Source organism: Oryzias melastigma, linkage group LG18 (genome assembly GCF_002922805.2).
Source record: "Oryzias melastigma strain HK-1 linkage group LG18, ASM292280v2, whole genome shotgun sequence".
NCBI lineage: Eukaryota > Metazoa > Chordata > Actinopteri > Beloniformes > Adrianichthyidae > Oryzias > Oryzias melastigma.
The window spans coordinates 6213297-6228514 of record NC_050529.1 but is presented as its reverse complement, the minus strand read 5'-3'; the positions used below and the strand labels follow the sequence as shown (position 1 = coordinate 6228514).

The following is a 15218-nucleotide window of genomic DNA, read 5'->3' as shown; positions in this document are numbered from 1 at the left end:
AGTAACGACTAATCGACTATTAAATTAGTCGTCGACTATTTTAATAGTCAATTAGTCGTCGATTAGTCGACTAATCGTGGCAGCCCTAATAACCAGGTTTTTTCTGATCTAATTTGTTTTACCAGATGTATCACTGTGCGATCTGGTTTGATCTGGTCTCATAAAACTTGAGTTTGATTCAGTTTAATCTTGTGCAAAAGGTTTAATCTGGTTTTATCCAATATTAGCTTTTGAAATCCAGTTTGACCTGGTTTGACTTGGCTTGATCAGGCTTAATCTGGTTTGATCCTAGTATGATCTGGTATGACCTAATGCAACAGGTTTAAACTGGTTCCGTCCATTTCTATATGCCCTGATCTGGTTACATCTGGTTTGACTTGTCTTGATCAGGGTTGATCTGATTTATGCCAATTTAATTGGTTTTTAGGAGGTTTATCCCAATAAATCAGGTTTGATCTGGTTTAATCCAATGTAAAAGGTTTAATCTGGTCTAATAAGACTTAATTAGTTGTGGCCTTGGTTGATTAAATATACCAGTTTTAATCTGGTTTGATGCAATGTAAAATATTTACACTAGTATGATCTGGTATGACCTAATGTGATCGGTTTAAACTAGTTCTGTCCATTTCTATGTGGTTTGATCTGGTTACATCTGGTTTGACTTGTCTTGATCAGGGTTGATCTGGTTTATTCCAATTTAATTAGTTTTTTCAATATACCAGTTTTAATCTGGTTATGTTCTGTTTGAGCTGGTTTGACATGACTTGATCAGGCTTAATCTGGTTTGTTAAATGTTTTAGTTTGAATTGGTTTGACCTAATGGTTTAAACTGGTTTAAAATGGTTTCTCCTTCTAAACATGCTTGCTGTTCTCCAGCTCGGGTTTCCCCTTCAGAATCAGAACATTAGAGATTCATGGATCCATGTCGAACACAGATGTAACATTTGTATCTGCAGGAAGCTCTTGCTGCGTTCAGGAACACAGGAAATCAGAACATCCCTTTGCTCAAATTCCCATTTAATTGTATTTTTTTATATTATAAAACTTCCTGCATTGACTTTTAAATTTATGTAATTTTGTTGAGTTAGTATAATAATGTCAAAAAGATTACTTTAAACTATTTTTCCCCAAGCTGCAATAAAGGCAGCACAATGTAAATAAGGATTTTTTGGATTTTCTTCTGTCTTAAATTAAATAAAGTTAAAATACTGCATCACCAAAACTTTATCAGCTAAAATATTAAAACTAAATTAATTCATACTCCATTTATATATATATTTTTTAACTGTATTATCACTTATTCATAGTTTAAATGTTTCGACTTCATAAATTATGTAAATTTTTTTCTAAAACCTTAAAACTTTCCCTGTAATGTGATTTACAAACTACATTTTTGTCTTTTTTTTCTCACTGACCGTTCTTCTGCTGTAGATGTAGTTGTAGCAGCCTCTAGTGGACAGTCAGTGCTACTGCAGGAGGGCTTCCAGGGAAGTTTCTCTCTAATTATTTAGTGCTTTTGTTGGGATTTTATGAAAACACGTTTGGTTTGTCACTAAAGAGATGTTGTTGTGCAGTTCCTGTGAGCAGTTGTGTGTTTGTGTGCGCTCCAGGTCGGTGTACGACGGTCAGGAACATGGCCTCTTCATGGAGAAGCTGGACGCTCGGATCAGGAACCACGACAGAGACATCGAGAGGATGTGCAACCACCACTTCCAGGGCTTCGTGGACTCCATCACGGAGCTGCTCAAAGTGCGAGGGGAGGCGCAGAAGCTGAAGGTGAGGGCGGAGCAGCGGTTGGAGGTTTGCCGGGACAGAAGGTGACTTCTTCTATCTTTTTTGTCTTCAGAGTCAGGTGACCGAAACCAACCAGCGCCTGCAGGATGACGGCAAACAGGTTAGCTGAACGCTGCTGTCAGGAGCCGCGTTTGATTGTCCATCCTTCACCTGTCCTCCTCCTTCCTCTGCAGCTCATGGCCTCCATGGAGGAGCTGAAGCAGTGCCGCGTGCAGCAGAGGAACATCGCCACCACCATAGACAAGCTGACACACTGCCTTCCCGGTAACGACCAGCAGCCATCCGCACGTTTGGACCAGCTGCTCCGTTCTGACCCGTCTGCTTCTGATTTTCAGTCCTGGAGATGTACAGCCGTCTACAGGAACAGATGTCGGCTAAAAGGTACTTTCTCCTGTTCTGGATGACCTCGGTCTTCCACCACCGTCTGTTAGTTTGTCTCAGAAAGATCCGGTACTGTAAGAGGTCAGACAGGCGACCTCAGAGAAGGAGAAGCGACTAGGAGGTTTGGAGGACAGAAGCAGCTTCATCATTGGTTTAATCCATTGACTGTATGTGAGAACTGGAATTAGGGACCCCTCTCCTCACTTATTACAGTACAATGTCACTTTTATCAAAATATTTGGTTTACGTTAATTGCGAAAACAGTTTACTCCAGTAAAATGTTGCATCTGGCTGCAGAATTGCTTTTATCAGCAACATGCATTGACTTTATATATACAGTGGGGCAAAAAAGTATTTAATCAGCCACTAATTGTTCAAGTTTTGCCACTTAAAAAGTCTGTCATTTTCATCATATGTATACCTTATCTATCAGAGACAAAATAAAAAATAAATAAATCCAGAAAATCACACTGTCTTATTATTAAAGAATTTATTTGCAAATTATGGTGGAAAATAATAATAATAATAATAATAGATAATACCTGTATTAGTGGCACCTGTTTGAACTCATTATCTCTATAAAAGACACGTTTCCACAACCTCACACAGTCGCACTCCAAACTCCACTGTGGCCAAGACCAAAGAGCTGTCTTAGGACACCAGAAACCACTAGAAGATGATTGGGAGAATCTCCTATGGTCAGATGAAACCAAAATACAACTTTTTGGTTGGAACTCCTCTGTTTGGAAGAGAAAGACACCATACCTACTTTTTCATCAAAGAGACCAGGACGACTGACCTGTGTAAAGGACAGAATGAATGGGGTCATGTACGGTCAGATTCTGAGTCAAAACCTCCTTCTATCAGCATTGAGGATGAAACTTGACTGGATCTTTCAGCATTACAGATAATGAAGGAGTGGCTTCATGAGAAGCATTTCAAGGTCCTGGATTGGTCTAACCAATCTCCAGATCTCAACCCCATAGAAAATCATTGGAGGGAGTTGAAAGTCTGTGTTGCCCCAAAAACATCACTGCTCTAGAGGAGATCTGCATGGAGGAATGGGCCGAAATAACTGAAAAAGTTTGAGAAAACTTACAGAAAACATTTGACTGTTGTCTTTGCCATCAAAAAGCATCTAACAAAGTACTGGAATGAACTTTTGTTATTGACCAAATACTTATTTTCCACCATAATTTACAAATAAATTCTTTAAAAATCAGATGATGTGATTTTCTGGATTTTTTTTCTCTTTTTGTCTCTCTTAGTTGAGGTAAAATTACAGGCTTCTCTCTTATCTTATTAAGTGGAAGAACTTGCACAATTGGTGTCCTAATAACACTGCATATAGAGTACTGGACTAAGTAACTATGACATCACTCAAAAAAATGCCTTACCTCTGGTTCCAGCTAAATTAAACCAATTCTGTTGCCATTTTTCTGTGATTTGGAAGCTGCCATGTTGGAGCCAGTTGACACTGATTGGTCCGAGTCGGTCTGAGTCTGTGTTTCTATTAGGATCTATTGGAAACAAGTATCCAAATCAAAAATATTGGGGGATTTTTTTAGTATCGGTCCAATACTGATGAACTGAAATGATCCAAATATTTGCCGATACGATACTGGCTCAGATATATCGCCCATCCCTAGTTTTTTTGCATCAGAAGTCGTCGGTTTATGTAAATCGTGTGAATGGCTTACTACAGTAAAGTGTTTTATTTCTGAACAAAACCACTTTTTTCCAGTTCAGAATCCTTTGTATTGAGATTATCAGTTGAAGTTATAGAAACTGTATCAATAAAATCTATTCTACAGTGTTTTTGGAGACTATCAGGACTGTTCTGAACATTCCCAAGTCTCAATCCAGTTTTTAACCTTCCAGCCACTAGATGGCGTCATAGCGCCGCACACAGGAGCGCTCGGGCCTCCTGCGTGTCTCCTTCCTGCGCTGCCCTCAGCCTGACCTGCAGATTGGAGTCTGGTTGGTCATAAATTAGTCGTTTTGTTTGTGTTTTTCTTCTTCTCCGTGTCCCGAGGCTGCTGCTCTCACAGAGAGCAGGCGGAGGTCAGCCAAAGTGGAGCGCTGCAAGAGCGAAACTCCACACAGTCAAGTGTGTCGGGCCTTTCTCATTGTCAAATGTCCTTGAGGTGCATCGGAGGGTGTGTTTTTGTGTGCCGGTTCCTGCATGCTTCTAGTTTTCAGTCATCGGTTTGGAGTTTATTCACTTTTCCCAAAGGTTCTACCAGCTGTTTACGGCTTCAGCAGGTCATTAAACTCCACATAAGTCTACATTAAATATTATCCCAAAGTTTGGAGCAGAAAAGAATGTGCAACCGCTGTGTAACTGCAGGTACTACCCGGCGCTGCGCACGCTGGAGCAGCTGGAGCAGACGTGTCTCCCCAGGGCGGGCCAGTACCGGTTCTGCTCCATCATGGCTGAGAACATCCCCAAACTGAGGACCCACATTCGGGACACGGCCATGACCCAGCTCCGAGACTTCCTGGAGAGCATCCGGAAGCACTCGGACAAGATCGGAGAGACCGCCGTCAAGCAGGTACGCAGATCCCAGGAGCTGGGAACCGAAACACGTCTGATGTTCTGATGTTCGGTTTTCTGAGTATAAGGGATTCCACTTGAAGGTGTTGGCAAGTTTTTACATGAGGAATATGTTTAGAAAACTAACCATTTGGATCAAATCAGTCTTGGAAAGCAACATTAAACCATCAAATCAAAAAAAAGTGCAAATTTTTGTTTTTTTGTTTGTTTTTATTGTATTTCATCAATGAAAGACCCATTTTGTTCAGTTCCCCGTCCCTCATTTAATCTGGTTTTATCCGTGTTATCTTCAACTATATCAAAACGCAACCTTACGGTCTTAATCAATCCATATACTTTTATGTCATCATTCCCAAAATGCATTTCCTGGTTTTATCACCTGTTTATTTAAGAGAAGGTGTGGTCACATGACCCAGGTGTGTAGTATTCAACCCCCCCACAGCCTTTGGCATCATAATATTCCTGATTTTCCATAAATGGACAAATAGGAGAAATTAAAGACGTAATGATTTCATGTTTTCTGACCTAAAGGGTCAAATATAGAGCTAAATAAGTGGCTTTTATACAAAAATTTGCTATTGTGCGTTAAAAAATTAAAGTTTTGTTGACTCCACCCAGGCTCTAGTGGTCATTTGAGGAACTGCACAATTTAATGTTTCGCTAAATTTTTCGAAGTGAAGTTGGTACTTGGCAGTGACGAGCTAACCTGAGAACTGATGGAAAAATTGAATTGTTTTTGGTAATGGACTGTGAATGTGGGTATTGTTTTGTAAAGTTTGACTTTTTAACATTTGAGTCATTGTGTTGTTGTGAAACCAGCCTCCAGTGGGTGTTTGAGGAACTGAAGCATTTTATTTTTCCTTTAAAATTGATAAGTGGAGGTTCAGGTTTGACAAAAACCAGCAAACCGGACAGTTTTTGGAACATAATGAGACTACTTTAGGGCTTATACATCTACAGTCTCCTGTCATTCATAGGGTCAAGTTTCATAATAATTAAGTTACAATTTTCCCCCCAAAAAAGTTTAACTAAAAAACGGGAGAATTTTTGGCATATGACTTTAAGTTTGGGTATTTTTGTCATAAATTTTGGCTTTTTAGAATTTTAATCAATGATATGTTGTGAAACCAGCCTCTGGTGGCCATTTGAGGAAGTGCAGTAATTCTTTTTTTCTTTTGAATTAGGGAAGGGAGGATGGAACTCGAACCTCTCAATCACAAGGCCACGCCCCCATTTGTGGCTTATAAAGTTCATGTAAGAGTTTACCCCAAAAAATTAAGTTAAACTACAGAATTATAGAGATTTTGGGTATTAGACTTTTAGTTTGGGTATTTTTGTTGTAAAATCTGATGCAGTCTCCTGTCAATCACAAGGCCACACCCCCAAATTTTGGTAAAGTTAAAAAAATGAATAAATAAAAATGGTATACTGGAAGTTTGTGTATTTGTCTTATAAGCCGCCTAGTGGTTACCTCAGGAATTAAACTGGCTCCAGTTTTTTTTTCCAAGCTAAAAGTCAGGTAGTTGACCTTGTCACCACACTCCCACCTCCGTGCTTTAGTGTTAGAAAACTTTGTTTACAACGTTTCTTCTACAAACTTCAATCTGTGCTTTTTTGTGCTGAAATAACAAAATTTCTGCTTTTTCTTCCTAGAAGTCCATGTCTCCCAGATTTCAAACGTCGATGTACAATTTGAGGTTTGGCTGCAGGTCTTTGTAGTGGCTTTTTGTGTCTCCTAATTACAGGCGACACAATCTCCATTGTTTCATTTGGAGGCCTTTAATCTTCTGCAGAATGTCTTTGTGGAGATACGGTGGAGAATGGGAATCTGACAGAGATCTGCTCGTTTTCTGACCATGTTGATGCAATTAGAGGGAATCTAAATGATGGATGCGAAACTGAGTTCGATGTTTTACTGACGTTTGATCAAAGACGTTTGGATGTTTCTCACTCTGTCTGTTTGATGGTTTGATTTGAAAATAATCTGTAAATATCGAAACGTGCTTATCACCTTTTGAGTTGTTGACCTAATTATTTGAAGTTTACAATCTCAGCTCCACTTTAGTCTCAATACCCTAAAAAATGAATAAAAACAGTTTATTTTGTGTAATTTTTGGACAATTTAAAGATTTTTTTTTTTTAATATTCAAATTTTTTTAATAGAAATATAAAAGGAAAATCAGGAAAAGTTTTGTCAACCTTTTGTGTGACCATCACTCTTTTGTTGTGTGTAGATTTGTGTTAGCAGTATGTGTGTATCCATGTGTGTGGATGGCTGTGTGATGCTTGTCTGACTTCATGCCATCACTGGTTGTTATTCCTCATCACGGCTGCCTGTTAATCAAAAGCAGCTTTTATTTGTGTGTGTTTGTGTGTGTTTGTGTGCGTTTGTGTGCGTTTGTGGTCCCGCTGCCAGTAATCGAGCACATCGACTCAGCAGGAGAGGCCGTGACTTGTCGACTAACGCGCTCGTATTCCTTCGTCGTTTTCAGCGCTTTTTTTTTGTCTGTTTCACATCGGCAAACTGTGCACCAGTGTGACTTTTTGTGTGTTTGTTGTGGTATCTGTCACCCTGATTGGGGCCTCTGGTTTATTTGCCTTGATGTTGTGTGGAGGAATCTGGGGATGAAGGGATGAGAGGAAGAATGGAAACACCATTTTGAAGGAATCTTTTGCATTCTGGGCAGATTTGAAAGGATTAGTTGCGTTGCAGTTTTAAAGACTTTACGTCCCGTTAAAATCTTTATGGGAACAGATGCATATCTTTTCTTTAAAGATTGCATGTTTAAGCTGGTAACTAATGGATAACTTTGGGTGTATTCAGACTGGACACAGGAAGCATCCTGACAAGGACTGCAAAGCATAAAACTTCTAATATTCTTTCTCTAGTTACTTTGCTCCGCCCTCATAATTTACTGACCAATGACTGAAGAGATTACAAGCTTTTGTTTGGTTGACGGCAGTCTGAGTACAGACCAAACACAAGGTTCAGGGCTCGATACGGACTAAATTACGCACAGAATAACTGACTTTTCCAGTCTACACCCAAAATCCTAGTGGTTCGTGTCAAGCCAAAGCTAAAGTATGTCAACTGCTACCGTACCTTTAAATAGTTTTACCTAAAAACATCAGCCGATGACCAGATATCTGTCAGTAAAATGGTTTATCTGGAATCTGTGGGTCATGGTTCCACCCTCAGTACCATCTGGCCTTTAAACCTACCTCACCTCGGGTTTCAAAATATAAAGAGATTGTTCCAGAGTAGACGGTCAATCCCCCGGTAAACACCCTTACCTGGGGACATCCACGGTTCTGGGTCTACACCAACGGTCGCTTAGCAGTTTGTACCATTTTTAGACTTAATCTATTGGGACAAAGCGAACCAACCACGGCCCCGAAGAGAAACGCAGTGACTAATGAAGTCGAGGACCTTTAAAAAAGAGTCACTTGATGACTTGAGTAAGTCATTGACCCTTTTACACCGGACTTTAGTGATTACATTCTTACGACTATCGTAACTCTTCCACAATGGATGCTACATGATTCCAGCAGATTATGAGAAAAGTTGCCTCGGTGACAAGCAACACTTTCTCCAATCAGCTAAATCTGATTTGTCATGCAACACTTTTTATTCGTAAAGAGGTCGCTTTACTCAGGATCAGTATCGGCTGATTCACGGCAACGGTCGAAGAGTTACATTATGTCAAAGAGTATTTGTTATTTAGATGTTGACTGCGACGTGTCCGGCGTTAAAGGGTTAGGATCCAGCACCTATTAGAGCAGGGGTGTCCAAAGTCAGTCCTCGAGGGCCAATGTCCTACATGTTCTCCAACCAAACTGCCATTGGAGCTCCTTATTCGCCAAACGCACCTGATCGGGTAATCGGCAGCAGATAAGGCAGGATTTCTGGAAAACCAGGAGGAGTTGTCCATTGAATTCTACCTATAAGCTCAGTCTTGCCTTTAGCTCATCACGTTTGTAGTCACGCCTCGCCAATAGTAGCCTGACAGTAAATTCCTTAGACTCCCCAGTTCAGCTTTAACCATCTACACACTCCAGACGTCGGCGGAGAGCAGAGATAGAGCCAACAGTCTGCTAACCGGCAGCTCTTTGCTGCACCTGCAGCTGCTCAATGCGACGGCTGTTTCAAGCCCTGACAGATGGGTTAAACGGGGAGGTCAAATTCTTCTTTGTAGTTGGGCGTTCTTGGGTAAATAAAGGATTTTTGGCGCTGTCTGCCGCTGACCTCGGTAGATTAAGAGATTTTTGTCAAGTATCCTATTAGGGAAAGCCCGAGCGGCGGAATGCTGACGGGTGTCGAAGAGACGTCCAGATGTCGGACCTGTCCGCCTGTAGATGTCGCTGAAGGATTACCCCTGAAAAAGAAAACGTTTTTTTTTCGTTGCAAAAATCAAAGCTAATGCAGATCACCACCCCTCCCCCCCGCAGTTGAAGGAACATCTATGGGGGGAAAAAGAAGCTCAATATTCGCTTTCCTTTTCAGTTAAAGCATCTGTTTTTACTTGAGTACAGTAAACGAGCAAGAATTTGTTTCTCAATGCTCGAATGGCCCCCATTGTATGGAGCTAATAGCCCCTCCTTGACCCTCCGATGGGGGTTCCTGGACCACAGCTCCAGAGTCACTGGTGGAGAAAATCCACTTGCAGTCACTGAAGAAGCTAACCGCTAACTCCCCCGACCACTAATTACAAGGGAGATTATGGAAACCCCAGCCGTCCAGCAGGGCCCATACCCATACTGTTGCTCTGTCAGATGTTGGGAGCGCACACAATCAGTCAGAGCGTTGTGCATGTGAACGTTGTTGACATCCTCCGTCCTTTTCCTTTCCTTTACGTCTCCCCCATCCCCCTTTTTTGTCTCCGTCTCTCAGACAGCGCGTCTCTCTGCCGCGCTCTGTTCCAAATTAGCTCTAACTTTCTGTAACCGGCCGCCGTTGCAGCTCCCTCAACCGAGGATGTGAAAATAAATAGTTCTAAGGGGGAAGAAGAAGGAGATGGAGCAGAGTGGATGGTTTACAATGGGACCATTGTCTGCTGCCACTTGCCCATGGAGGAGGATGAGGGGGAAGAAGAGGGAGGATGAGGTGGAATGTGGGCATGAAGAAGAGAGGGAGAAAGAGCTTGAGGGAGATGAGGTTCTGGTTTTTGTGACTTTATCTACATCAGATACATTTTAAACTTCATTCCTAAACCTGTCGTTGACACTTTTGTGGAATTAAAACCCTATAAAAGTAGAAAATAAACTACAGCCGTCACCAAACTTTGCTAAACTCTTTAAAGTGGTTTCCAGTGATCTTTTAATTATGACGTTTTTAGCCAAAATCTTTGTCGTTTTTAAGACATATAGTGGCAGTAGCTCATTAGAAATATCATTTTGGGTTGTGGGCGGGACTCTTGACACAGAACAACCCCGCCCCCTCCCTGTCACTTGCTAGCTTATAGCCTTAAGCTAACATATTTTTCATTTATAAACATATTTTTTTGTATTTAGCTTTTGTACGTTTTTAGAAATAGACATAATTCATATTTATTGTTAAGAAAAGATCATAAATGCAAATCCAAACTTATTAAAGGCTAAAGTAAGACTATACGACTCCTTCTAGGTTTGGATCAGTAGACTACATTTAAAATCTATCCAAAACCCCATTTGACCATAGGAATTAGGTCAGGTTGCAATCAGACGTGTGCAGGTGCAAACTCCTGGCATATCCATTAGTAAGAAGGAAAAGTTGTGGATGGAATTTCCTCTGTAATAGGATACACCTTTGTCCTGTGTTCCTGCGTCCACTTACTCATAATTAGGCGACTTAAACAGGCTTTCCTGGATCCTCTTTCATCAAAGCGCCAGAGAGAAGGGGAGGAAAGGTCGCCGAAGGAGAGGGGATGGAAACATGACAAGATACAGTGGAAGGATTAAAGAAAACGACGCGATGAGGGGAAACCCGAGCCTCCCGACGTGTCATTTGTTCACTTCTGCGCGCTCATTGATCATTTCTCGTCTTTCGCTCTCTCCGCCACACCATCTGTCCTTTTCACTCCTTCGCTTTCTCCTGTTTTTCTTCCTGGTGTTCGGCGGAGGACGAGTCCAGAGCTTCTGCTGTGTATTCAGCAGTTATACAGGCTAATGGGAAACAGATTGCCGGGCCTGCGAGGTGGAAGAAGATTGATTACCGGTATCTAGTTACTAAACACACACGTGCGTGTGCGTGTGGCGAGAAGAGGAGAGCGCAGGCTGGATCCGTGGATTGAACCATCACTGGAAGAAGGGGAATGGACCGGCGAGTCCCAACGAGTGTCTGGCTGAGTCTGGGATCTGTGAACGCTGATATATACCAATAAGTTAATAAAAATAAGAGGTTTATTGGTGAATCTTAAGATTCAGAATGTGGTGAGTCCACAATCAGTCAGCAGGAGAAAATTAGTTTTACTTGAAGTCATTTTATCCCGTTTTGTCTGAACTGATCCAGCTGGGGAAAAAGAAAACACTAGGGAAGCTTTACAGCAACAGACAAGTCCATTTGCAAACTAGGAGCAAACTTAAATGTGTCAAATGAGAACCGAAATTTGATTTGCGAATCGGGTTTGGTGTGAACTCGCCATCACTAACTTAACTAACTTTTCAGTCAAGATTCACAATCAAGAAGTTGGAGATCTTGGAGAACTTGAACAAACATTTTTGAGGTGTTAAAACTTTCAACCACTTGAAACCATTGTCCAAAACATTTTCTTGCACAACACACCGTGTATTGTTATACAAAAAATATTTGTATAATTTTAAGACAGTAACTGTTGGGGTCAAAATTAAATGTAATCAAGCAAACTTCTCCATAATAACAGGAGTTTTATTAAGTACCGTTTCAAATGATCTTTGAAAGATTCTGTAGATGAAAATGGTCATTTGTTGAGTTTATAGCATTTGGAATTCATGTTTTCTAAAATCAAAAGCTATTTCAATCCAAAACATGCTAATGGGTGAGTCATATTTAAAAAAAAATTGACCACTTTTGCAATAGCAGCTTCACAATTCTTGCATACGTTGAACCGAAAAGTTACCTTCAATAATGCTAGTGTGAATGCTTTTTGCTGAAAATGGTGACACAATTTACTTTAATTGCTGTAGGGATTTTCTGAAAATGCAAAAGCTATTTCCAAAACGTTAAATTAGCTAAAAGACTGGAAAGAACCATGAAGGAGCACTGAAGTTTTTTGAAAAATGTGTTGTAAAATTACTTAAAAATCCCTAATACATGCCATTTCTGCAAAAAATATTTAGGTTGTTGCTTAAATATGAGCTAATTTCCAAATTAGCCAAAAAAAGCAAGCTTGTTTCTTAAATACTAGCTAAATTTCAAAACAAGCCTAAAATTTCTCAGTAAACTAAATTAATCAAAAACGTTGTTCAAATTTAAGCTAAACTCCAAATTAGCATTAAAAAAAACCTCAGTAGATACCAAATTGGCCAAGTACTAGCTAAACTACAAAACATCTTAAAGTTCCTCAGTTAACTAAATTATTCAACAATGTTAGCCTGTAGCTAAAATAGAAACTAAACTTTCAATTAGCCTAGAAAAAACCTCAGTAGATGCCAAATTTTGCCAAAAAAGCTAGCTCGTTGTTTAAATACTAGATGAACAGCTTAGAAATACTCAGTAAACTAAATTAATCAAAAACGTTAACATGTTGTTTAATATTAGCTAAACTCTAAATTAACATAAAAAAGCTCAGTAGATGCCAAATTAGCCATAATAGCTAGCTCGTTGCTTAAATACTAGCTAAACTCCAAGATAGGCTAACATTCCTCAGTGAACTAAATTAGTCAGAAACGTTAGCATGTTGCTAAAAGAGGCTAAACTCTAAATTAGCCTTTAAAACCCCAGGTAGATGAATATATTTAAAGGCTTGTTGCTATTTCACTTGAAATTTGAAGACTTTCTTTCATTTGCTACGGGTATATTTTGCTCTACATTTCAAAATTGAATGCTTACTAAGCATTCACGGAATAATTTGACCTGAATACATCCAAAAAACACTCGTAATGTTGAAATCAGAAGGATTTTTACCAAGATATACCAAGAACGAAGTCTACAAAGAAACCTTCCTCAAGGAGAAACGATACCTGAGCCTAAACCCAATGGAGAAGCAGTAAAAAGTGATCCAGTCGTTCAGACCATTTGGAGAAGTTCCCCCAGGTTGTTCCTTTCACCTCCTGTCCTCTCCACCCCCTTTTCTCCCGTCTTTTGTCGCATGTTTTCCTTCCCTCCGTCTCTACGGCGGGTTTGTTGGTGAGATGACGCACGTTCCCTCTCGGGCTTTGAGCACCCCGGCGAATGCCTTTCCCCTTCAGAAAGCGCAGCGGCATTCGTAGCAGAGGCCGGCATGCCAGTGGATGGTTGGAGACAAACGGGGGCTGAATGAGACCCTCAAGTGGGGCTGGTTGACGTAGATGCAGACGTCTGTGCGGAGATGCTCTCGGCCGGCCTCTCGTCTTTTGAGGCCCGTTTATGCTAATGTTCACGTTGAAATAAAGACTTCAGGAACGAAATGTTTCAACAGACCTCCTCTTTATCCCCTTTTTTTGTTAGTTCCTACATGGAGTTAACTCAAAGCTGGAAACATTGGTGGTGACACATCTTTGCACCTTTCTGTGTTGAATTTCCACCAATTCTGTTCCTCGGAGCCATCGTCCGATGACTCACTGCCCCTGTGTTTATGGGCATCACATCAAAGATGGCATTGTGTTGTGTTGGGTCCACCCTCGCACGCACAGCGGCTTTTCTCATCATCCCCGTCATTCGTCGCTCTGATGGAGCTCCCTGATGTTCATCTTCACATTTTGGTGGAGGGAGAGTCAAGGGCACTCGCTAGAATACGTGCCGGCGCCAGCAAAGAAAGGAAGCGTGCACGTGGACTTTGGGAAAGACCCCGAGGCGCGATCTTGGCGCGGATGGAAAGACGCTCAGATTTGAAGGAGTTCCTCTCACTGATCGGCTTTTCCCACAGAATAAATGTTGCTCCTGATGGAATGGGAGCTCGGTGTGGGACCGGTGTGTGGCTACATTTTAAATTTGGCCTGTTTGACATCTATACGGTGAAATTGGTAAATGGCGTTTAGGGCGTTCGCGGTTTTGCAGTCTCACTCTGTCAGAATCCCCCCCCCCTAATCACTATATCGCCTTTTTCAAGTGCTGTCCAAAGCTAATAATTCCAAGAAATTTCCCAGAAGTCTTTGTGAATAACTAGCATGCATCGATGCTCACTAGATTAGCGAATATAGACCACAATGCATTGTGGTCAAACAATTTCAAGCAACAAAATGTGTTTAAATGTAATTTTTTTTGAATAAACATCCACATTTTCACCATCAGAACACAGTGGAGTCATCAAAAAACGTGAAATCTTCCTAATGATTAGATTTGGACTCAAATTGGTGTTTAGAAAAACAAAGAAAAGTAGTGAATTACCTTTAAAATCCTGGCCGCTATAGAGCCCCACACTATAACATTTTGTAGTAGTTAGGGAGAGAATTCAGAAACTAAATCTCTGTTTTGTGGATTTTATTATTTTTTTTACAGTTCTGCATCCTGATTGGCTGTAGACGTTTTTCAATCAAGCTCCTCTATACTGTCTCCTGTGCAAAATACGTTCAGTTTTCCAAATCTGCATAAATCTTTGGTTTCATTCTATTTGACGGAACATATTTTTCTATGAAGGTTTGAACTTTGATAGTTTAAACTAGAGAGAAAAGTGTGAAAATGTTTGAGAAAACTGTAGTAAGAAGTTATACATCTACAATTATTGTAAACAAAATACATTTGCAGATTTTGTTTACCATAGGTTCATTTTAAAACGTAACTCAAATGTACTTTAAGACCCACTCCAATAAAAATTCTTCTAATAGAGGACTTGGAGCCCTAGTGTTAAAGGCTTAATCCTTGAGGGGTCACCAAACCCTGTTCCTGGAGGGCTGCCGCTCTGCTCGGTTTGCAGTTGGCTCTGCTTCAGTAGATGCTAATTAGCTGAACACACCTGATCCAGGAGAGCAGGAGCCTCAACCACCAGGAGCAGCGTCTGGTTCAGAGTCTTGCCCGTAGACTCTTCAATAAGCGGGAACTGAACCTGCAATCCTCCAATCAGAGGTCGACTCATTTAGATTCAGATGAGTGAGATCTTTCCAACCCAACCTTCTTGTCCCTTTTTAGTCACTTTAGTCCCATATTATTGCCTTCATACTCATCTCTTTCCGTGTTTTGGGATGCTCCATTGAGCCATAGTGGTTCTAAATGAGGCAGACACCATCTCATGAACTCTTCTGCTGCTGTCTTTGCTGGTGCGGTTGAGCTGGAAGGTTTTCATACCTACAACAAACAGGTGTATTCTCCTAAAACAGTGGTCCCCAACCACCGGGCCGCGGACCGGTACCGGGCCGCAGACCCATTGCCACCGGGCCGCGGAAGAATTTAGGGACG

General features: G+C 40.9%; 1 protein-coding gene across 1 annotated transcript in view; it reads left to right on the top strand.

The window, feature by feature from the left end:
* The window catches only part of exoc6b (exocyst complex component 6B), a gene marked incomplete in the record, with an annotated part of 114387 nt that overhangs the window by 9685 nt on the left and 89484 nt on the right, over nucleotides 1-15218 (top strand). Inside the window, 5 exon segments of the mRNA XM_024287366.2 lie at nucleotides 1611-1776; nucleotides 1847-1894; nucleotides 1968-2058; nucleotides 2130-2175; nucleotides 4526-4730. Of these exon segments, the coding sequence (XP_024143134.1) occupies nucleotides 1611-1776; nucleotides 1847-1894; nucleotides 1968-2058; nucleotides 2130-2175; nucleotides 4526-4730 (556 nt within the window).